This window comes from Triplophysa rosa, linkage group LG14 (genome assembly GCF_024868665.1).
Source record: "Triplophysa rosa linkage group LG14, Trosa_1v2, whole genome shotgun sequence".
NCBI classification, from domain to species: Eukaryota; Metazoa; Chordata; class Actinopteri; order Cypriniformes; family Nemacheilidae; genus Triplophysa; species Triplophysa rosa.
The window spans coordinates 17,548,113-17,572,295 of NC_079903.1; the positions used below are offsets into that span (position 1 = coordinate 17,548,113).

The 24,183-nt window shown below is 40.1% G+C and overlaps 1 protein-coding gene across 8 annotated transcripts in view; it reads left to right on the forward strand.

Moving 5' to 3' along the window:
• frya (furry homolog a (Drosophila)) overlaps positions 1 to 24,183 on the forward strand; it is a 64,441-nt gene that overhangs the window by 36,012 nt on the left and 4,246 nt on the right. For 4 of the 8 annotated variants that reach the window (XM_057350815.1, XM_057350809.1, XM_057350810.1 and 1 more), the window contains exons 25-57: positions 285 to 376; positions 471 to 643; positions 1,614 to 1,771; positions 2,545 to 2,655; positions 3,411 to 3,565; positions 4,441 to 4,540; positions 4,624 to 4,795; positions 4,890 to 5,146; positions 5,229 to 5,375; positions 5,481 to 5,649; positions 5,826 to 5,916; positions 6,242 to 6,324; positions 7,213 to 7,363; positions 8,361 to 8,464; positions 9,356 to 9,541; positions 12,047 to 12,248; positions 12,477 to 12,545; positions 14,202 to 14,323; positions 14,450 to 14,637; positions 14,720 to 14,811; positions 14,902 to 15,515; positions 15,651 to 15,748; positions 15,846 to 16,016; positions 16,127 to 16,267; positions 18,089 to 18,268; positions 19,259 to 19,429; positions 19,538 to 19,612; positions 19,694 to 19,864; positions 21,236 to 21,421; positions 21,562 to 21,705; positions 23,274 to 23,440; positions 23,539 to 23,779; positions 23,891 to 24,040. In XM_057350815.1, coding sequence (XP_057206798.1) covers positions 285 to 376; positions 471 to 643; positions 1,614 to 1,771; positions 2,545 to 2,655; positions 3,411 to 3,565; positions 4,441 to 4,540; positions 4,624 to 4,795; positions 4,890 to 5,146; positions 5,229 to 5,375; positions 5,481 to 5,649; positions 5,826 to 5,916; positions 6,242 to 6,324; positions 7,213 to 7,363; positions 8,361 to 8,464; positions 9,356 to 9,541; positions 12,047 to 12,248; positions 12,477 to 12,545; positions 14,202 to 14,323; positions 14,450 to 14,637; positions 14,720 to 14,811; positions 14,902 to 15,515; positions 15,651 to 15,748; positions 15,846 to 16,016; positions 16,127 to 16,267; positions 18,089 to 18,268; positions 19,259 to 19,429; positions 19,538 to 19,612; positions 19,694 to 19,864; positions 21,236 to 21,421; positions 21,562 to 21,705; positions 23,274 to 23,440; positions 23,539 to 23,779; positions 23,891 to 24,040 — 5,331 coding nt within the window. Of the gene's footprint in view, positions 1 to 284; positions 377 to 470; positions 644 to 1,613; positions 1,772 to 2,544; positions 2,656 to 3,410; positions 3,566 to 4,440; positions 4,541 to 4,623; positions 4,796 to 4,889; positions 5,147 to 5,228; positions 5,376 to 5,480; positions 5,650 to 5,825; positions 5,917 to 6,241; positions 6,325 to 7,212; positions 7,364 to 8,360; positions 8,465 to 9,355; positions 9,542 to 12,046; positions 12,249 to 12,476; positions 12,546 to 14,201; positions 14,324 to 14,449; positions 14,638 to 14,719; positions 14,812 to 14,901; positions 15,516 to 15,650; positions 15,749 to 15,845; positions 16,017 to 16,126; positions 16,268 to 18,088; positions 18,269 to 19,258; positions 19,430 to 19,537; positions 19,613 to 19,693; positions 19,865 to 21,235; positions 21,422 to 21,561; positions 22,623 to 23,273; positions 23,441 to 23,538; positions 23,780 to 23,890; positions 24,041 to 24,183 lie in introns of those variants that run through there. The other 4 variants (XM_057350811.1, XM_057350813.1, XM_057350816.1 and 1 more) reach the window with 2 other exon arrangements.

Consider the following 24,183-nt stretch of genomic DNA (forward strand, 5'->3'; position numbering starts at 1 on the left):
TACTTTTATTTCTAATTTCAGAAGTTGTTTCACTCGGGTACACGTCACGATATGAACTACTTCCGATTCATGCCGACTTTAAAAAGCTGCAATCCTTGATATTGCCTCTATATCTATTGATGAAACATAAAAAGGCAGGTTACCTTAGGTATTTACCTTGGGTTGAAGTCACATGAGGTCATACTGACATTTCCTGTAAAATCGTATGACAATCTTTGTTTTTGGTACAATTGACAGCATTCTGTATGCATGTAATGATCAGTGTGTGATTGTTTTTTCTTCAGAATAAAAAGCGCAGAGAAAGAAGAGATCTGCTGAGGCTTCAGCTCCTCAGGATCTTTGAGCTGCTGGCGGATGCTGGTATTATTAGTGACAGGTGAGAAGAATTTTATCATGCATTATGTTCTCTAGACACGTCCATTCCCGTTCAATATAAACTCTTAGACTTATTCTCCTTCTCTCTCTCTCAGCACTAATGGAGCGCTGGAACGTGATAGCCTGGCCCTGGGCGCGCTCTTTCTTGAGTATGTAGACCTGACCCGGATGCTTCTTGAAGTTGAGAATGACAAAGACATGGAGATCCTCAAAGATATCCGAGCTCACTTCAGTGCTATGACTGCAAACCTTATACAGTGTGTCCCAGGTAAAGAGAAAGCAGTTCGACAAACTTGAAGAGACAATCCTGTCATTTTGCACTCACTGTCGTTCAACACCCATATTGTGTTATTCTTTCTGTGGGACACAAAAGTATATATTTTCAAAGCAAAAGGGAATTCTTTTTCTACAAGAACAATGTCAAATTTTTGACCTGAGCTGGTCAGATTCATGCCAAACAGTGACTAAGTTTTAAGTAATTCCTCCTCGTTATTAAGACAGTACAACTCTCTAAAGACTTCATGATATTCACAGAACAGCCTGTTTTTAATTCATGAATAGTCATAGTATGATTCTTCCTGAATATTTATTTCCAACATTTAAAGTCATGACATAACGCTGACTGGCATGAAGTTCCATCCCACTCCTGGAAGTGTCCACATTTTCTTTATTATGAAATGGAATTCATTGCTAGGCACCGGACATTGACGTTGATCTTATTTTAGACTCTACACAATGGCGATAGGGCCTAAAATAGCAGCACGTTAGACGAATATATACTTTATGGCAAGTGATGAGTCTGGGAATAATCGGCTCCAGAAACCATTTACTTATGGATCTTGCTTTTTAAACAGGGCTATTGTCATGTTGGCATAGAAAAGTGCCTTGAAGTTGAAACCACAGTTCACCAGAACACCATAGTATGGCTTAGCATTAACTCTGGAATAACCAAATAGGGGTAGTTCACCTAAAAATAAATTCACTCATCCTGGTGTCATTCCAAACCAGCAGACCTCATGACATTCTTCTGCAAAACACAAAAGATGATATTTGGAAGAACTATGATAACAACATTGGGTCCCATTGTATGGACACAAAACCTATCTTCTACCTTCTATTTTGTTTCACAGTAAAAAGGGTCATAAACAAGTTTATTTTCACTTTTGGTGAACTATCCCTTTACATTTTGAGCGGATACTAGATCTTTATTTTGACATTCAGTTTGTATCTCCTTATAGTGCATCATCGGCGTTTCCTCTTCCCTCAACAAAGTCTTCGACATCATCTCTTCATCCTCTTCAGCCAATGGGCCGGCCCCTTCAGTATCATGTTCACGCCCCTGGATCGCTATAGCGACCGGATCCAGATTAGCCGATACCAGTACTGCGCCCTGAAGGTACTGTAGTGCATACTACATTTCTACATTTTTTGATATTGTATTAGTCTTGCTGTATATCAGACCTTTTTATGAACTAAGTTTATAATCCAGTATCTTCAATTTTTGTGTTTGGAAAAATTGTCGTGGGACAGAGGTGAATTATGTTTAACCCCCAGTCTAATTTTATACAATACTGCTGTTTCTAATTCGGACCAAGACTAATACGCCGCTAATTTTATCTCCAGAGGTCTTCCAGCTGAGGGGCTTAGGGAACCTCAGACCTCAGTGTGGACAGACATGCCAAAGAGACAAAAGTGAGCTCAGTGCGTGACGAATGAGTCCCTCTCTGATGACAGAGCATGTTTGTTCTGTTTTGTCTGAAGGAAACCCCGTACCATAATGCCAACGTGAAGATTGATGATGTGTAAACATACAGTTCATGTCGGGTTGTTGGAGATTCTGGAAAAATGACACGCACCTCCAAACCTTATTGTTTGTGTGTGTGTGTACGTGGAGCTTCTTGTGTTGCCCCTTCCCTTTCATATAAGGATGGGCATTGTAAGATGATATACAATGTGATGGCAATTGTATAAGGTGTGTAATTTTAGCACCCTGGCGTCATTAAAACACACAGACATCCAGAACATGATATGAGGTCTATGAACCGCTTCCCTGTTTCTTTGAAGTTTTTTCGGATTGACGTGATAGGACCTGATTTCCTCAAAACAGGAAATTCCAAGTTGAAAGAAAGCTTCGCATGAAAGAATGTTGTTATTTCTTTCTTTTCGCAGGCCATGTCAACGGTGCTTTGTTGTGGCCCCGTGTTCGACAACGTGGGCCTGTCTCCTGATGGTTACCTCTATAAGTGGTTGGATAACATCCTCGCCTGCAAGGATCTGCGGGTATGAGGCCAGGCACTCGACACGCTATTCTGAAATAACGTGATCCACATACGTGCTCGATCGCTTTTTTTGGTTATGATTGTGTTAAACCAACACACTTGTCTTTAAAAGTGTGTCATTAGACCTTGTGCAAATTTGCACAGGGATTTTTTCATTTTCTTGAAATTAGGAACCTTTTATTTTTTCTAGCTTGTTATAGTGCTGTGTTTTGTTTGCATTGTTCTGCTAACATTGAATCTTAAAATAAAAGTCTAGCAATAATATTTAAGACTAAACAAGTGCAACAACTCACATTAAATTTGTTATTTAAAGGGACAGTTCACCCCCCAAAAACAATTCTGTCATCATTTATTTATGTTCGAGTTGTTCCAAATCTGTGTAAATTTCTGATGAACACAGAGAAAGATATTTGGAAGAATGCTTGTAATCAAACAGTTCTTGGTCACCAAAATTACAATAGTAGTCAAAAGTGCCCTAGAAGTGTTTGCTTTCCTACATTCTTCAAAATATCTTCTTTTGTGCAGAGCAAATAAATGTATAAAGCAAATTTTCCTAGTCAATTTAGGCAGATTTGTAACAACTTGAGGGTGAGTAAATAAAGACAGAATTTTCATTTTTGGGTGAACTGTTCCTTTTATAAAGTTACGTTTTTGGGGTCCCTAGTAAATTATTTTCAACCCAACGCTGTTCGTTTTATGTTTCTAACTACTGCAGTACAAATCTTACATCTGAACTGATCTCGTATGCTCCCTTAGGTGCATCAGCTGGGCTGTGAGGTGGTGGTTCTATTGCTGGAACTGAACCCAGATCAGTTGAATCTGTTGAACTGGGCTGTGGACCGCTGTTATACGGGTACCTGCCAGCTGGCTTCTGGTTGTTTCAAAGCCATTGCCACTGTCTGTGGAAACAGGTACTTGAGGGCCTGAAAAGCCTCAGCAAATGTTGAATTTTCCAGCTTATTGCATGTGTAAACATTGGCAGAGTGTACATACTGTATTTCAGAGGTGGACAATGAGTGCTTTCATTGCTGTCATCTCTAACATTCAACGTTAAGACTTTCTGAAGTTTTGTCAATGTTCAGTAATTTATTTCCTTTAGTGTAACATTGTAGTTGTTACTTAAACACTAAAGTCTTTATACAGTATGTACGTCAGCTTGATCAATGGCTTTCTTCTTGCCAGATTTCCCACAGTGGATAAAAACACCATTTAATAGAGCTTTGGCAGCATTCACCAGGGTTTAATGATAATGTGTTTACTGTACATAGAGTAAAGTGAAAACTATACTTGACATTTTGTTACAGCTCCATCATTTAGCAAAAACTGCATCAGCTTACATTTAAAGGGACCGTTCACCCAAAACTAAAAATTCTGTCTTCATTTACTCACCCTCGAGTTGTTCCAAATCTGTATACATTTCTTTGTTCGGATTTACGCAGAGAAAGTTATTTGGAAGAATGCTTGTAACCAAACAGGTTTTGGCCACCATTGACTACCATAGTAGGAAAAATAACAATGGTAGAGTGCACCAGAACGGTTTGCCTTCCTACATTCTTCAAAATATCTTCTTTTGTGTTCAACAGATCAAAGAAATGTATAAAGCCATTTTTACTACTATGGTAGTCAATGGTGGCCAAGAACTGTTTGCATTCTTCCAAACATCTTTCTCTGTGTTCATCAGAACAAAGACATTTATACAGAACAACTTGAGGGTGAGAAAACGAAGGGTGAACTGTTCCTTTAATGTTATACGTTGCTTCAATGTAGGTGTTTTATTTCTTCACAGAAACTACTCCAGTGATTTCGTGACCCTGCTGAACCTCGTCCTCTTCAAAGCATCTGACACCAACAGGGAGATCTATGAGATCGCCATGCAGTTGATGCAGGTTAGAGGGAACATTCTGTGCCAAAGTGATGATATCATAAAAAATGTGCAAGATTTGAGGGTGTGTTTGTGTTGGTTGAATAGTTCCTGGAAGCCAAGCTGTCTGTGTATTCTAAGAAGATCGTGGATCAGAAAAGTGGCCATATCTTGTATGGCACACACGGGCCTCTCCCTGCCCTCTACAGTCTCTCTGTAACCCAGCTTTCCCAGCAGCTTGCCAGGATGTACCCTGAACTCACCCTTCCTCTCTTCTCAGGTATTAAATGGAGGCATATGCATTGTTTCTTGTGGCTATAGATTTGGGTATTAAAGAGAAATGTAAACAAACCAGAAACTCGCGTTTTCTCCAGAGGTCAGTCAGAGGTTCCCCACCACTCATCCGAACGGACGTCAGGTCATGTTGACCTACCTGCTCCCGTGGCTCAGTAACATCGAGCTGGTGGATGCAGGCCTGCTGCCCACCCTCTCGAGTCCCAGCAGCTCTGTGGGCAACAGGAAGAGCTACACATTTAACACCTCACCACCTCACCTGCTCAGAGGCACAGGCTGGGGTTCGCTTCAGGCTTCCTCAATGGTCCTGAACAACCTCATGTTCATGACCGCAAAGGTACTTAGGTGTATCATGACAATCGTGCGGCTTTAAACTATAAAGAGAGATACGTAAATCGAGTTTGTTGTGTTTGTGCCAGTATGGAGATGATGTTCCCGGTGCCGAGATGGAGAACGCTTGGAACGCTCTGGTCAGCAGTGACCGATGGAGTAATAATCTGAGGACCACCCTGCAGTTTCTCATAAGTTTATGTGGGGTCAGCAGCGACACCTCTCTCCTGCCCCACGTGAGTGGTACATCAGACCTACCACAAGATGACATTGACCTTGTTTTTAGACTAATTTCGGCTTCATGATGATCAAAATTTTTGTTTTTGTGGTGATCTACTCAGATTAAAAAGGTGGTGATCTACCTGTGCCGAAACAACACCATTCAAACCATGGAGGAGCTCCTTTATGAGCTCCAGCAGACGGACCCTGTCAACCCTGTTGTGGTGCACTGTGACAATCCTCCATTCTATCGCTTTTCAGCAACGAGCAAAATTAACGTCACCACCTCCGGTACACATGCTGATTGATAACAATATCAAACTTCAACCCTAATGACACAAATATATTAAGCATATCCTTTTAAGAAGTTAGATATCACAGATATGTAATGCATGATGTATATATTACAAAATACTACAACATGCGCGTGTTGCGTATTGTTAAACATTACATAAATGTGTTTAAAGGTCCAACTTCCAGCAGCAAAGCAGCAATAGCCGGCCAGGAAAACATTCCTGACACAGATGACTCGCCCGTCACAAAGGAATGTGATGACAGGTATATCCCTCAAACCCACACTATTTACATATGTGCCCTGCTGTTGATAAACACTCTCTACCAACGCCGTTACTTCCTTGATCCTGTTCGATGACATCTACAAAAAGCATTACAAACATTTGACTCATTCTAGTGCATCATTTACCATTTGCATTTAGTGTCACAACAGTAACTGTTTTTGCCGGGGTTGAATCTACAACCTTCCTTTAACCACAAGGCTTCACAAAAAACAATCTAGTGTGTTTGTTTACCTGCTGTTTACACACGCCTCAGACAAAACAAACAAACCGCATGTCTGGATTTGTTTTCTGTCTGCTCCACAAAGGCTGTGCAACATTCTGCGAGCTCATAACCGGCTGGAGTCGCGCTACAGCAGCAGTTCTGGAGGTTCCTACGATGAAGAGAAGAGTGAGTGATGTTTGTTACCCGTCACCGTCCCTCAGGCTGAATGAAGTTTTAATGCATTTCAGGAATGATTCACATTTACTTTGAGTAGTCAAGCTCAGTATTTCGCCTAGCTTACAAGTGCTAGGTCTTTTATCTTGACACAAAAACTGAGGTCCTTCTTGTCGGCACCCCAGAAATTTCAAACTGCACTTTGAAAATTCTACATGATGTCCATCTTCCCAAGCTCGTAATCTTGTTGTTGTCTTTGATTCTCACCTGACTCTAGATGCACATGTTAAGATCATTTCCAAATCTGCATTTTATCACCTCCGAAACATTGCCAGGATCAGGCCTTTGCTTTCGCAGCCAGATGCAGAAAGGCTAGTACATGCATTCGTCACCTCTAGGGTTGACTTTTGTAGTGCTCTTTATAGTGGCCTACCTGCAAAATCTTATCAATATATTTTAGTTTAGTTTAGTTTAGTTAAAAGTCAATGGGTGATAGAGCATTTTTGGTAGCCGCCCCTAGGCTGTGGAATGCACTTCCTCTACCTATCAGGAGTGCTCCCACTCTAAGTGTTTTAACAACTGAGAAATTGTTGTTTTACTCTTTTACTTTTATTATCTTATCACTACTTTTTGGTTATTATTGTTTTGTTTTTGTAAATAAAAGGTATTATTATTATTTTATCTTGTATCTTCCTTCAATTTGATATGTGTTTGATACCCGGCTCAGGTAATACATTAAAGCCTGTTTCTAAAAGCAAACTGTAGGTTACATGGCTACATCGAAAAGCATGACTGCATAAGGTATGACAGAGACGTTGTCTGCATACCATTCATGCTTCAAGGCAAGATTCCAGCTTTATTAAAAGTCTTTGTTCTTGACCCACTTTGCTTCACGTGCAGGTGAGCCCCTCCCTCCGTATGCCATGTGGCTTATGAGCATGCTGGAAACCAATCAGCCGCTTCCTCTTCCAATGCCGGTCAATGGAGGCTGCTGGGCTCCGCTGGTCGACTATCTTCCTGAAACTGTCACCCCACGAGGACCCTTACATAGGTCAGGACAGCTTTCGTAGATTGCTCATGAAACCTTCACTAACATTATGAATCGACTTAAAGTTCAAATAAAATGCTTTAATATGACCCTGTTTACAGGATATCATTCTCAAATCATTATGACAGACAGGTGGCCTTTTGTTTGTCACTTTGTTTAAAGGGATAGTTTACCCAAATTGAAGAATGGGTATACTCGATTCATCGTTGACAACCTTGTATCGTACCAGACCTGTGTGACTTTCTTTCCTCTGCAGAACACAAAAGAAGATATTTTGAAGAACGTTGGTAACCAAACAGCATTGGCCCCCATTGATTTGCATTGTATGGACACAAAACCACTGAAACATTTCTCAAAATATCTTCTTTTGTGTTCCACAGAAGAAAGAGGCATGTACAGGTTTAGAAAAACATGAGGGTGAATAAATGACAGAATTGTTATTTTTGGGTGATCTATCCCTTTTAACAGCTCATTTGCATATCATACAAAAATGAACAATTGTATAAGGATATTGGCCATTTACAAGAAGCAAACATGGTGTTGTAATCAACCCTTTCATGTTTTTCTGTACTTTTGTGTTATGATGAAACAACATTGTATTCAAATGAACATACATATACTGCTGGCTTGTAAAGCACTATAGCTGGACTGTTAAATATAATCTCTCGTCATAGGACACCATTCTTCTGAATCCAGGATCTTATGTAATCTTAAAACACGTCAGTCGGCAGTTATCAGACGGATGGAAAATAGATGTTCGAAAGCTGCAATGCTGTCGTCACAATCTCTTTGACCCGATAACTATGATAACACAACAAATTGTACTCTGGAGGGTTTGTGTGAAACTATGAAAACAATCCACATCGCCTCCATAATGACAAAAGCCGCATTCTCCTTTAAGATATAAAGACTGTTGAAAATGTGTTTTGTTCTTTTGGAAAGTTCAGTGCTGGTATGTGTTTTACCTGTGTACTTCAGTCATGTGACGTCTCTCCTGCAGGTGTAACATAGCGGTGATGTTCATGACCCAGCTGGTGGTGGACCACAGTGTGAAGGAGGACTGGGTTCTGCATCTCCCTCTGCTCCTCCATGCCTGTTTTCTGGGTTGGTACAACCTCCTTTTTGTGTTCTGATCATTTGAGATGGTTCTTCGGGTTTTTATCCTCAGATTTAAGATGCGGTCAAGTGTACTGTAATTCAATTTTATTTATATAGCGCTTTTCACAATTTTCATTGTTGCAAAGCAGCTTTACGTACATCATAATACAAAATTTAATAAAAATAAAACTAGGGGGAAAATTAAAGAGAATATACGGTATTAAGATACATGGTATTATTGCACGTTTTTCTCTATGTAATGTACACTGATGTCAGTGGATTGTCAGAAACTGTAAATTATTCAGTCGAAGTTTATTTAATGTAGGTATATTATTATTTTAAATAGTGTTATCAGGACTGGGAGCCTAAAATTACAATATAACAATTTCTAATAATACCAAAATGTGTGGAATGAATATATTTGTTCAAATACAGTATGTTAACGTGCATGTGTGTTGTTAAACGCAAGTTGTTTATATTTATGGATTAAACTCCACTATAGATGTATATGAATGTAATCTGCATGGATTTTCTTTGGCTACATCTTCGATCTAATCTCCCCTCATCTGAACCATTGCATGACTGAAAGCGTCTTGTGACTGTGCTATGAGGAAAACGTCGCCACCTACAGAATATTTTCTACCCAAACGTTCAGAATAAGTGACCTTATCTTTCATCAGAAATATGTAGAGTATTTGTATCCCTGCGGATACTGCATTACTCATTCCAAACCATAACAAGCGTAGGTGATGGCAGATTCACAAAGACACAAATTTAGAGGATCCTGTTTAATCCAATATTTCTTTCTGCTTTCCCCAACACACCCACGTCCTGCCTTAACACACACAAGAACAAACAGTACAGTATGTAGAAACACATGAATGTGACTGTTTTTAGGTATGGATCATTGCCGTGCGGAGGTGTTTGAGCACTGTAAGAAGCTCCTCCTGCATCTTCTCATCACGCTGTCCTGCAACAACAACTTCAGCCTCATAGCCTCCGTTCTGTTGAACACCAGAGATGCCAACAGCAACAAAAGCCTGACGTTCAAACCCAGCTACCAGCCCGAGTTCCTCTACACGGGTACGGCTCCTTTCATATTGTTGCTCTTGGGATATGCACATGTTGTTTTACATGAAGTTTCTTACTTATTTACTCATCTTCATGTCATTCCAAACCTGTATGACTTTCTTTCTAATGTAAAACACAAAAGAAGATATTTTAAAGAGTGTTGGTAACCAAACAACATGGGCCCCCATTGACTTCCATTGTATGAACACAAAACCACTGAGACATTTCTTAAAATATCTTCTTTTGTGTTCCACATAATAAAGAAAGTCATACAGTTCATGAGGGTGAATAAATGATTACAGAATTTTATGTTTCGGTGAACTGTCCCCTTAAGCGATTTGTGCGAGTAAATTACATACAAAGTGAATGCAAAGATGCGAATAGACACGAACTCGCGCAGGCGATGCAAATGACGCGAATCGGGCAGCGCAAGTGCTGCAAACGCAGTTGAAAACACAGAATTTCTCAGCTCACATCACTCATGTGAAAATAACGAACTTTTCCGGTGAGTAATAAAGATCCAGGAACACGATTTTTCGCGTTTGGTGTGAACACAGCATACGACTTTAATGCGTTTGAGAAGAGGATTATTATCTGTATCAAGCATTGTTGTTATCACCCTCCATTTCTGTCACTCTACATCTTATGAAATGTTTTGAAATCCTGACTAGGACAGTTTTTAATAACACACCCTCACTGCTGTATGAACACTTACTCATTGGCTTTGGTATTTGACACATTGCTTTGGTAAGTGCAATCATGTTGAAATCCTGGGGAGGGGTGGAGGGTGAGACTTCTTATCTTCACAGGAGAAACTTCTGGTGCAGCCTAAAACAATGATATGTGCACGGAGCATCTAAAGGTCTAATTGGGGGACATTCCTTTGCACTATTTCTATCTTGCTGCTCATGAAGATGGCCATCTATTGGGCCCAGCGGAGTCTGGTTTGCACAAGAGGGTGGTCTCTCTCTGTGGCCGTGCCGTCTGAGCGTGTCAAGGCAAAGTTAAAATGATGCTGATAAGATGTCATTCATCAGTCCGTCATAACATTATAGTGAGAAGAATATTGTTCTTTAATGTTCTTGATTTTCTCAGTGTTGGAATGTCAGCAAAGCCAATTGTTTGTCTTCAATATTTTAGAATATTTTAGATTTACAATAACAGCACATACTTAAAGTGATACTTCCCCAAAAATGACAATTCTGTCATCATTTACTCGCCTTCGAGTTGTACCAAATGTGTATGCATTTCTTTGTTCTGATGAACACAGAGAAAGATAGGCTATTTGGAATAATGCTTATAACCAAACAGATCTCAACCCCCATTAACTCCCATAGTAGGAAAAATTACTTTATCTTTTTTTTTTTTTCTGTTGAACACAAAAGAAGACATTTTGAAGAATGTGTATGTAAAACACTTCTGGGGCACTTTTGACTACCATCGTTTTTTTCCTACTATGGGAGTCAATGGGGGTTGAGATCTGTTTGGTTGTAAGCATTATTCCAAATATCTTTCTCTGTGTTTAGCAGAACAAAGAAATGTATACACATTTGGAACAACTCGAAGGTGAGTAAATGATGACAGAATTTTCATTTTTGGGTGAAGTATCCCTTTAACTGTAGGCGCATATACAAAAACTGATGCTTTATTCATCTATGTGAATATACAGCTGCGGAAATTAAGCGACCATTCCAAATTTTCATTTAATCAGCATTTCCAGATGTATTGTGGCCATTCCAGTCCAGTGTCTGTTGAACAAAATCAAACCTCAGGAGTGACAAAGTCATCCAACAGCAATTTGAAAGACACATAAAATATATATATATATTTTTTACTTTTCCTAAATAAATGTACAAATATTAGTGTTGTATTGTTTAAAAGTGAATATGAACTTGTTTTCTTTGCAGTATTTGAGGTCTGAAAAAATATAGAGCATCTTTTCTGTTATCTGTTATGTTTCTCCAGTTTTCATTTTCTGCAAATAAATGCAAATAAAAACTATGTTTCTCTTTGATAATTGGGAGAAATATTGTTAGTAGTTTACAGAATGAAACAAAAATGATAATTTTACCCAAACACATACCTATAAATAGTACATTTTAAATTCAGAAAAACTGATTTTGAAATGGTCTGTATATGGCTATATATCAGCACCTTTAGTGAGTCTCACAATTACTGTTAAGGTTTTGAACAAACACTTATTCCTACTGTAAGACATGTATGCTGTTTAAAATGTATGCTATGGTGTGATTCAAATCATACAGTTTGGTGAGGGAAGGCATACTTTTGCTTTTCTATGTGATCTAGGTGATCAGAATTATGGTTTTAGAGGTGGAACTTAAAAAACGGCCTATACTGAAGCACCAGAGACATATAACAAGACTACAATATTGGGGGTTGAACTCTGACCTCAAAGGAATAAACAACCAGAACACCTTAGCAACACCCTAGCAACCCCCTGAAACACCCAAGTAACCACACAGCGACCTTTCCTCACCTTGCATATGTTGTGTTCAGGTGGTGTGGACTTCCTGCGGAACGGCCAGACGTCTCCGGTTCCGGATTCTGGCCTGAGCTCCTCCTCCACCTCCTCCAACTTGAGTCTGGGGGCCAGCAGCTCCAACCTGCCTCACCTGGCCCAGGATGAGGTGGAACATCTGGAGAGCAGCACTGAAGATGAAGATAAGAGCAGTAAACTGATCGAGTTCCTGACTACCAGGTACCAATACTGTCACACGCTTTATTGATTATATAACATGACTTATTGTTATATTACATTTAAAAGCATTAAAAGACTTAAGGTATTTAACAACTGAATAGTTGTAATCTGTGCGAAATAGTCTGTACGTTGGGCCATCCTTTTTTCCCAGGGTAGATTTGTGAGTTTTGACTTCAACAAGACTATACTGTAACTGAAACGCAAGGTTATTCATGTGAACACTTTCAGAGCTGTTCAGGAACTGATTCAGGAAATGACACGTCTTACATCTGCCATCACTCAAGATGTTACAGACTCGTATGTTGTGTTTTCATAAGTCTAAACTAGAGGGTTTCTCACTGTGGTGTTTAAGAGGGTAGTTGGTGCTGGTGCTGGTTCCTAATGTTCACACTTCAGACAAATCTTTCATTGTAATTTTTAAGAACATCTGCTCCCTCATTTGTAAAGTATGTCATTTTGGATAAAAGCGTCTGCAAACCCAAGTTATATAAATGTACAAGTGATGCTAAGCACTGTTATTTACACTTGATCAAAGTGGATCTTACTATTGTTTACTGTCAAGTTATTTTCATACATGATAATTCTACAGCAAACATGTACTTTGATTGCTATAGTAACATTTAAAGCATGTGACTTGCACAAGCTTTTGTTATTAAACGTTTAGCATCAGTGTTCAAATGAAGGTGATACTTGAATAGAATTTGAATGTGGATGGAAAGTGGATTTGAGCTGTCAGTGTGAACAAGCTTTTAGTATACAGAACAAAAAAAACGTTTTTCTTTATTTTAACTTGGATATTATATAACATTTGACTTCATGGTACTAATTTTGACTGTCTCTTAATTTAGCCAAATCAAGTTCCCTTATATTGATGGATTTAAATGTTTCACAAACAATTTATTTTAATTTAGAAAGCCTAGGCAAAAAGAAGCAGATCTGATAGATACCATGGTGGTGCTCCACAATTTCACCACAGAATATACATATAGGAGCAATTTTGTTCAATGTTGTGACTGGCTTACGGGGACATGGCCCTTTGTGGCTATCTAGTGGTGAAGTTTAGTCACTGCAACAAGTTTTGAAAATTGGTCACATGCGGAAAAAAGGGAAAGTTCATCCAAAAAAACGAAAATTTGTGGAACACAAAAGAAACTATATTGACAAGTTTCAGTGGTTTGTTTCCATACAATGGAAGTCAATGGGGGACCATGTTTGGTTACCAACATTCCCCAAATGTGACCCTGGACCACAAAACCAGTCATCAAGTCACAGGTATATTTGTAGCTAAAGCCAACAATACATTGTCAAAATGATCAATTTTATTTTATGCCAAAAACCATTAAGTAAAGATGTTCCGTGAAGATATTTTGTAAATTTCCAACCGTGGATATATCAAAACTTTATATTTGTGAGTGGATGCAGCAAAATCGCGAAAACAAAAATGGCTGGACTTCATCAACTCTCCACAACATCATTACAGCGGTAAGCCAATAGAGATCATTAAAACAAACATGTTTCTTCTTAGCAACGGCCTGCTACAGCGCCTCTAATGGACAACTTGAAAGGGGATTTTCTCAATATTTTGATTTTTTTGCACCTTCAGATTCCCGATTTTCAAATAGTTGTATCTCAACCAAACATTGTCCAATCCCAACAAACCATACATCAATGGAAAGCTTATTTATTCTTAATTTAAAAACATTACCCTTTTGACTGGTTTTGTGGTCCAGGGTCACAAATGATCTTTTTTTTGTTTTGCAAAAGACACTCATATAGGTTTGGAATGACATGAGGGTGAATAAACAATGATTGAATTTTTATTTTTGGGTGAGCTATCCCTTAAGAATGAATGTGTGGGACTGCTCGTGGAAGTTGCTTCACTTGTTAGTGACGTTGTGGGTTTAACCCGTATGTATAATACAATGATCACACGCATTTGGGTGGTTTGTCCAGGCCTTTTGGACCTTTGTGGAACCATGAAGACATCACTCCTAAGAATCCACACTCAAAGAGCACCGAGCATCTCACTAACTTCCTCAGACATGTAGTGTCTGTCTTCAAAGAGGCCAAATCAGGTGAGTCTCACCATGACTAACCCAACGTTTGCTTTTAGTCTCTTGCTCACATCTCCAATTCATTATATACAAATCAATAAGTTATTTGTAAATGATGTCTTCATAAAGCGTTTTGTGTATGTATAGACGTTCACCTCGAGCAGCAGTGGAGTGATGTGGCGTTACAGTTGGCTTTATGCAGCTCCTCCAGACATTACGCTGGACGTTCCTTCGAGGTGTTCAGAGCTCTCCGGCAACCCCTCTCAGCGCTGGCCGTCTCTGACCTGCTTTCACGATTGGTGGAGGTGGTCGGGGAGCACGGGGAGGAGGTGCAGGTAAGATTTGGTGCTGATATGTTGAAATTATTTGTCCGTTTCTGAACAACGTATTCAATCCAGTGAAATCGATTTTTCGCAGGGTTACGTGATGGAGCTTCTCCTCACTCTTGAGTCTGTGGTGGATAACCTAGCTGAATGCTTGAAGAACAATGACTTCTTTCTCATACTAAGGTAGGTACTTCCCATACATACATATTTTTTAAGAGCCTCTAAAGAACATTTTAAGTATTCCCAGTTTGTGATCACTCTATGTTCCTACAGGTCTGCTTCTCCAGATCCTCCATCCACCGGCAAGCTCACTCCAAACCGTAAGAGCACCAGTCAACTGGACCTGATCCCCGGATCCAGCACTGCCTCTGAGCGAGTCCGTCACCAGCGTAGCTACTCTGTCCCCAAACGCTTTGGCGAGGCTGAGCGTTCCTCTGAGGTTCCTCGGAGTGCCACCCTGGACCGCATCCACGCCTGCACTTGCCACCATCAGGGCAACTCCTGTAAGCTCCGATCTCAGTCCTCCACCTCCTCCAGGGACAACGTGGTCTCCACCGACCCAACCAACGCCAACCACCCTCGCAACCTGCTGGCCACCATATTTTGGGCAACGGTGTCACTTATGGAGTCAGACTTTGAGTTTGAGTACCAGATGTCCCTCCGGTTGTTAGGGAAGCTGCTAGGTCACATTTCTTTGGACAAGCAGGAATACAGAGAGAAGCTGGAGAAGATTCAGGTCCAGCTACAATGGAAAGAGTTCTCTGGGCTACAACAGCTACTTTTGAAAGGCTTTACTTCTGCCAACACCACAGAACTCACTTTGGAGCTTTTTAGCCGGCTTACACCTGTGTCACGCCTACCGGTTGTGGACACCTCACAAGTCAAAGGTTGGGAATTCAGTATGCTTTTACCGCATAAGTCCTTTAATTATGTAAAAAATTATGTAAAAAGTCAATTTTACTGTATCTGAATATCAAGTTGTTAAAGTATGTCAAAAGTAAATCATTTCTGTTGTGCTTCAGGTTTTCCATTGAATGTGCTCTGCCTCATCCCTCACCTGGTGCTCCATTTCGACTCGCCCACCCAATTTTGTAAGGATGTAGCCGAGAGAATTTCCCAGGTCTGTCTATGTTACTCTTCACTTACATCATAACTTGCACTGTTTAACAATCAGTGAACATCTACATCTTTCTAATATCATTTATTTTGATTGGCAGGTTTGCCTCGAGGAAAAGAACTCAAAGCTGTCCAACCTCGCGCATGTGATGACACTGTACAAAACACACTCGTACACCCGAGATTGCTTCTCCTGGGTGAACGTGGTCTGCCGATACCTGCACGAGGCTTTTAGTGACAGCACGCTCAACATGGTAACCTGCATGGCCGAGGTGGGCAGAAATGATTGATTGTTTATTATAGAAATACAAATTAATTGTGAATTATGTGTCATTTGCATGGAAGAAATGATTTGTTCTTATTTGTTTTGCCTTGCAAACAGTTGCTGGAGAAAGGACTACCCAGCATGCAACAGACTCTTCTACAGATTATCTACAGTCTTCTGAGTCACATGGACTTGAGTGGTATCCAAGCCAAACCCTTCAACGTGGAGGTTCTGACAACCATTGAGAAGTTTGTTCAGGTGTGACTCCTGTAATGTGCAAAAAAACTAATTTGCAGTAATGTCTGCGCATTATCAAACAGATTTTATGTTGGTGGATGTAACACTGTTCGTATAAATGGGAAGAAGGAGGCGGGAACCGGCAAACGTTAACCCAACTTTTAATAAAATAAACAAACAACAAAACGAAAGTAAAGGGCCGACAGCTCCCTCACGGTCGACTGCCGGCCACACAAACATAATAAAACATAACATAAAATCCAGGCCTGGTCCTCTCTCCTCCTTCACGGTTGTCGCTCCTCCTTTTATGCTTCCGGAGTTCCTCCGTGAGAGATGCGAGATCGGTGCAAGGCGCAGCTGACGCCCATTATCACTAGCTTCACCGGCCTCGCGCCGTTCCCTCACGGCCCTCGTCCCGCTCTGCTTGTCACAGTGGATTTGTTACAATCCAAATTGCACTGTTTTTGTAATGGTAATTTAACCGTCAAGGACAGATTTGGGCAATTCCGTAATGTCAACCTTAAGATCAAAAGATCAAGTTTTTACCAAAGGTTTTTACATATAGTAGAGTATAGTAGGATAGTTCAGATGTCAATATTTGGGGGGTTAAATACCCATGTTAAGGCTCTCTTTAAGGTCCAGTGTATGAAATTTAGCGGCATCTAGTGGTGATTGCGAATTGCGACCAACGGCTCACTCCACCACTACCTCCTCCATTTTGAAGCACTACGGTGGCTGACACAGAACTAAGATGTGGTTACATTTTCACTTCTTTGCCGAAGGAGATAACGTATTTGCGAAACACGCTCTTTAGAGCAGTTTTTCTGTTTAGGGCTACTGTAGAAACAATATGGCGAATTCTATGTAAGAGGACCCGCTGTGTATGTAGATAGAAATAACTCATTCTAAGGTAATAAAAAAATAACGCTTCATTATGTAAGGTTTTTATACAACTCTGAAGACATAGTTATATTATATTGCATTTCTGTCAAAATATATTATATTGCATCCTCCAAAAAATTACACACTGGGCCTTTTATAGTTTTTAAAGCATAGTTTTCCATAGGCAGGTAAATTAATTGTTACATCTATAACGGTCTATATTCCTCATAAATTTGTACATGAAAATTAAAATATAATAACTATTTTGTTGTTTATGAAGAGCCATCCTCATTTGTTGGGTATTATTGCTTTTGGTTTGTTCATTTTAATTCACAGAAATAATACAAAGTATCCTACAATGTATGTCTCTTTTAAAATATAAAACCCATAGATTGATCATTTTCTGATGTCTGGACATAATGCTAGACTTGCCTTTTCCTGGAGCAAACTATGAAATGCTTATTAAATTCCGTAGCATCTCACCAAATATGTCTTCTGGGCACTAAAATTTGTATCCTTGATCACATTGATTCAATCCATATCTCATCCAATATGAATATCCTCATGACATAACAGTATTTCACTGCATTTCTCCCTTTAAAAAACAATCTCTCTCACATTATTGGTAACACCGTGGCTTTTCCATCTCTCAACCCTTCCTCTGGAGAAAAAAATGCACGCAACCTTGTGCCAGGGCTATAAATCCAGGGGCACACCCAGAAGCAGTCTATAAACAGTCAGTCCTATTGGCCGCTGGCCACATTACTGAGGCCTTCAGAGCAGTGAGACGCTCTTCTGAACTACTGCTTCTCCCGCTGGACTCGTATGTTTGTCTTAGCAGAAGAAGAGACGGCTGCTGCCTGCTAGAATTGATTGACTGTGTGTAACGCTTTGCTAATTGACTTTTTTAATGAGTCCTTTGAGAAATAACTTGTGTCTGTTTTGTGTTTGCAACTTTAGACTGCACATTGGAAGGAAGCCTTGAACATATTAAAGTTGGTGGTTTCCCGGTCGGCCAGTCTGGTTTCGCCATCGTCGCCGCAGAGCAACGTGTCCAACGTGGATGTCAGGCGTGTGTGGGACACGCCCTCCAAAGCCTTGCCCGGGAAGACCCTTGATTTCCACTTCGACATCTCAGAGGTAGTAATAAATGCCCCCTCACACTGTTCTGAGACATTTTTTGTGAATGACTGGACTGGGCTGTAATCTAGATAAAAAATGATCTTAGTTTGAAATCTATTTTGAAATATTATATATATTTTTTGTTCACAACATAATTTCAGTCACATGCTTTTACATCCTGTTTTAAATATTTCCCTATTATTCTGAAATGTGGAAAATAAAAAACATTGAGCAAGAGCAGTGAGGGTTGGTACACAGTGTCCCAAAATTGACATTTAACCAACAAACCACCAAATTCTGGCACTCTTTGTGGGTTTGTCTGCACTTTCCAAGGTGGAGTTATTTTTTATCCTCTCTTTCTCATTTTTTTCTTGCAGTTATATTTCACAATTAGTTTCAAAAATACAGTGTTTCAAAGCAATCTCTAGATATTATTTTGAAATAATAATAATTGGATTTTCTGTTTAAAACCCGTGTGAGACACCCAGTCTCATCAAAGTGTGGGAACCAAACAGGGAGCTATTTTTGTAACGCGTGAATTCCAGGAAATGATGTCACTGTGTGGCTGTTGCGCTTTGCATCTAGAGCGCGAGACGGTCCTTCCAGAACTTTAAAGCAGACTTCTTTGCCTTGTTGGACGTATTTGACTGGGACGTATCTTTGACTTTCTTAGAGAGCATAAAACAATGTTCAAAACATGCTTGCTTTCATCCCAGCAGACAGGATTTCACAGGACTTGAGGGCAGGTGAGTACAACAAGGGAAGTCCTGAGATTCCCACAAGCTTTGCTTGGCTCCATTTATTGGAGTTTCCTCTTCCAGAGCGTCACTACCAGAACACAGCAACTCAGGGACATTTAGGAACAACTTCCAACTTTTCCAGCAGGCGCTGAATTGTTTGTGGAAAACTGAAGCAGACGCAATTCGACTTGACGTCGAAGAGAGCCGCAATAAACAGACCCTTAAAATCCCTGGGGTTAAACGGCGCATGACATTGTGTGTGTTTCAGACGCCAGTGATTGGCCGGCGCTACGACGAGCTCCGCGGTTCCCCGAAGCAAGATGTGCAGAACGGAGGAGGGGTCGCCGTGACGTGCAGTATCTCCTCGACATCCTCTGGCTCTTACCAAAACAACCACGTGCTGGTTCCGGTCAGCTGGAAACGGCCACAGTCCTCACAGGTAAGCCACATATTGTCTCAAACTGACATTTTGACTTATTTTTAGGCCAACCCATTATGAAGTCAATTGACAATATTTGGATTTTTTGAAATTTTTCTCCTCATTTAGAAAAGGACGCGTGAAAAGCTGGTGAATGTTTTAACACTGTGTGGTCAAGAAGTTGGACTCACCAAAAACCCTTCTGTAAGTTACATTGTACATTATTTGTGGGATGATGTCTGGAGTGAATAAGTCACACTAAAATGCTCTTCGCCACTCCTGCAGGTGATTTTCTCATCCTGTGGGGAACTGGACCTGATTGATCACCAGCCCAGTCTGGTGTCCTCTGAGGACGGCACACGAGACACGGAAAACATGGACGACACCACGTCTGAGCAGCAGTTCCGTGTATTCAGAGACTTTGACTTCCTGGATGTAGAACTGGAAGATGGAGAGGTAGGAACAATTTTACTAAGTATGCAAAATAAAAAAAATGATTGGTTCTGTTCTTGGTTGCAAACCTTTGACTACCAAATTAACCGAACTTTGTTTCGACTGCAGTAATGTATAACTTTGGGAACGCTGATGACTGATGTCAAATGTGCTGTTCTTTTCTCCAACTTATTGCATTAGAAAAGCACTAAAACTGTTGCACTGTTTGCACAATGCGACTGTAACTGAACTCTTTGTAATACATTCTCCTCTCCTTGTCTATGTCTGTGCCGTCAAGGAGATGCAGGTAAGCCCAGGTGTCGTGCTGTATGCAGGAGAGTATGATGATGTGGTGTTTTGTCACAGTTCACCGCATGCGTTGCAACTGTGTTCTGTGCATGTTCATATTTCTGCTTAAGAATTATACTGAAAATGAACACAGTTACACTTTTTAGACCTTGCAGAGTGAGACTGTGAGCAGTTAAATATAATATACGTACGTGCATATAATATATTTGTTTTAGAATGGTATTGTTTGGTGTCATTCATCATTTTACCAAGGAGGAATTTGAAACAGCAGTATCAAAGATATTTTTAAAAATTCAACCGTACATTAGCATGGCTGTTCCTCTCTAGTTTTACGGTCTTATGAAATTCCGAGATACAGGAATTTGCAGGCTCACATTGGTATGCAATACCACAAATACTCTGAAGAGGGCAGATTCAGCCTTTTAAATAAATACTTGTGGATGTTGCGATGAGGGTATTGGTGGGGGGGATGTTTTGCATCAAAGTTTTGTTTTTAAAAGGGATTTTCACGCAAAATTCTGTCACCCTCATGTCATTCAAAACTTGTATGACTTTCCTTCTGTGGAACACAAAAGAAGATATTTTGAGAAATGTCTCATTGGTTTAGTGTCAATGTAATGGCGGTCAATGAGGGCTAATGTAGTTTGGTTACCAATATTGTTTAAAATATGATCTTTAGTTTTCTGCAGAATAAAGAAAATGATTAAGGTTTAAAATGACATGAGGGTAAATAAATTTGGGTCAACTGTCCCTTTAAGCTGGCTGACAGGAAAGCATTATTTAAACTGTGGAACTGGATCTGTGCAGGAATGTGGATGAGGATTTTTGACTCTGATTTCAAGACCCATCCTGGCTGTACAGTGATAACTTACTGTACTTAAAGAATTATTCTTTAAAGTTGTGTTACTTTTTAGTTAATATACAGTATTATTGTGCTAATCCTTTAAATACTGTATACTGAAATATCTTGTTTTAACTAGCTCACATACTGAGTGATTTAGGAGCATGCTCTTTCTTTGAGTCAGTTTTAAAATGTACTTGTGCACCATACACCCATTCTGAAAACTCCTGCCCCTTCTCTGATAGGGTGAAACGGTGGACAGCTTCAACTGGGGTGCACGGAGACGTTCTATTGACAGTCTGGACCAGACTGAGCCTCAACCATTGGAGGAGGACAGCCAGCTGTCAGGAAGTTCACCCAGCCTGTGTCCAGTCATCCATGATGATTCTGATGAATCTTCTGAGGAGGATCCCCTCTCTGCATCACAGCTAGTAATGTTCATTTTGCTTATTGTACATCAAATAGAAGTTTAAAATTGGTTTCTGTATGTTAAATCAACCCAGTATAAATCCAAATAATTGTTTCAGATATTATGAAGTTGAATAATACTGTGAACTTTGTCTCATTTCAGAATGTCAGCCTGTCTCCCACTGAGGAATTAAACCCCACGGACTATCCGCCCGTCTTCTTTGACAACGCTCAAGCTGACCCAGTGCCTCTTTCCATCCCAACGCCAAACTTTGAGATCTCACTACCCGAGGGCTCAACCCATCGGGTGAATAAGAGTTTCAAAATGGCTGACCTTTGGGGGCAGACTAATTCCTACTCATACCATGCATCTGTTCTGGAGTTTTTCCATTATCACGGCTGAAAATAGAATAATCTCACTTTGCGCTTGCTTTATCTGGCTGCCTCTGCTTTTAGCTTTGATGAAATATAGGTACTGTAGTAGTCGGCTGATGGCTGTCCTGTTTTTGTCAAGTGGTTGAGATATCCTTAGGACAACATCATGTTGACCCTGGGACAACATTTAAAATAACCAATCAGATTTCAGAAATAAGTTTACAGTTTATTTTAAGTTTAATCTTCCAACCAGGATAGGTGCTTCTAGACCATAGTTTTTCACTTATCATTTCCCTCTGATTTTAGGGGTAAGTTTTGTTTAGGATTGGGGTTTGGTGTGGGTTTAGGTTTTATTTATAAAAATGTTGTCCTTAGGTCAACAAAATATGTTGTCCTGAGGACATCAACCACTTGGCAAAATCAGGTCGAGCGTCGCCTGATACTGTTTTGCCAATTTTAGGCTTTTAGGAGAAAAGACATTCGATTAATTCGCCAAGTTGCATGGATTGTCATGCTGTTTAAAAACTCCCCGCTTCTAAATGCAAACCGTTTCTCCACTTTCGTCTTTGAGGCCTACCACAATCTCAAAGAGAGGCTTTGGATGAGCCACCTCGGCAATGTGTATGGCTCCCCTTTGGGTTGCAGGGCTGTAACATTACTCACATGCTAAATGCTAAAGGTTCAAAAAAAGAGGGTGTACCCATTGCCTGTGGCTGTAGACATGAGACCAGATTTTGGTCGGCCAATTTTTTTTTCTCAATCTGAAATAAAAATTGAAAATGTAATCCAAAAGAGCAAAAAGCACGTAAAAGACAAGATTCTCAGCATGGAGAGTTTTAATCTGGAAAGGTCAGTGGCTTCGTTGTGAATTTTTGTACAGTAGTCTATTTGAACTGTAATGGTTTTAACTGTAATTTGGTCACATTTCAGTATCACGTAAAAATTATGCATTGTCTTGCAACCCATTTACACCTATTTACAACCGAGCACAGTGGCCAATCGCAGATATAAAGTCGATAGAGTATACACAGTATGTTGTATGCAAAATTGCTTAGTTGTACACAATATAAGGGTAAAGTTACCAGCCGATACACATCATCTCAAATGAGCCAAACACTAGCATAAGAAATTAATATCTTCCTCTTACACTGAGACAATCAGCCACATAATCTAATTTTTTAAGAATAACATTTACAGTTCTATAGAACACTTTGATAGATGTAAACAACACTGGTCCAGGAGCACTTCCTGTTTTAGTTTTTTAACATCACACAGGCGTTTTAACAAAATAAAACCAAATGAACATTTTCAACTGAATCAAAATGTTGAACGAAAATGTTAAACTAAAAAATGAAAGTGCTTCCGGACCAGTTGTGCTTACGTCTTGTGAAATGGTGTATTGCCAGAACTGTTTCCATTGTACAACTAATATTTAATATATTTAAATAGTGGTAAAAACAGTACCATATACTAACCAAACTTTCTGTACTTCCAAACTAGCCAGAGGATTCAGCTGAAGAAGATGAGTCAAGCGTCAATGAGAATGACATCTCGCTCTGCATTTACGAGCTTCCCTCTGACTTCACGTCCTCTGACATCATAACAGTGGACACACCCGAAATGGAAGAAAACAGCTTGGGGGACAGTGGGATAAACTGCGCACCCAGGTACTTACTTACCAAATTCATGTGGGTTTAAACTCAGTTTGATTTAAATCTACGTTAAAATAAATGGATAAGTCAAACCTTTCTCTAACTTTCTCCAGTGGGTTTGGAGAGGAGCACAGCCCTGTGACACAGCCGGACGAGGAGAAGGAGGAGCTGTCGCTGGATTCTCGTTCCTCCCCTCCGCCATCTCCCTTTTTCTCTGCCATCCTGGCCTCTTTCCAGCCGACGGTGTGTGATGATGCCGAGGAGGCTTGGCGCAGTCACCTCAACCAGTTGGTGACTGACTCGGATGGTTCCTGTGCTGTCTACACCTTCCAAGTCTTCTCCTCACTCTTTCAGGTAACTTACAAAATAACTTTGAACTTTTCAACTAATCACTATCAAGAATTTAACAATTCCAAACACAGGTCATTTGACAGTTTTAATATCAGTTTTGTGTCTGACCTCTAGAGTATACAGACCAGGTTCTGCACCTTGACCTGTGATGCTGCTGGTTACCTTGGCGATGGCCTTCGAGGAATAGGTGCCAAGTTTGTGAGGTCTTCCCAGATGCTGACATCATGCTCGGAATGTCCAACACTGTTTGTGGATGCAGACACGGTGAGTTTAGTTTTTGTGATATTCATGCTGCAGCCTTATATGAATACATTTTCCGTCCTCAGTATTCTGTCTAATGTCTCAGTTTATATGTGATTGATTGCTATTTTAGATGCAGTTGTTTACAAAATGTCTGTATTATTGAA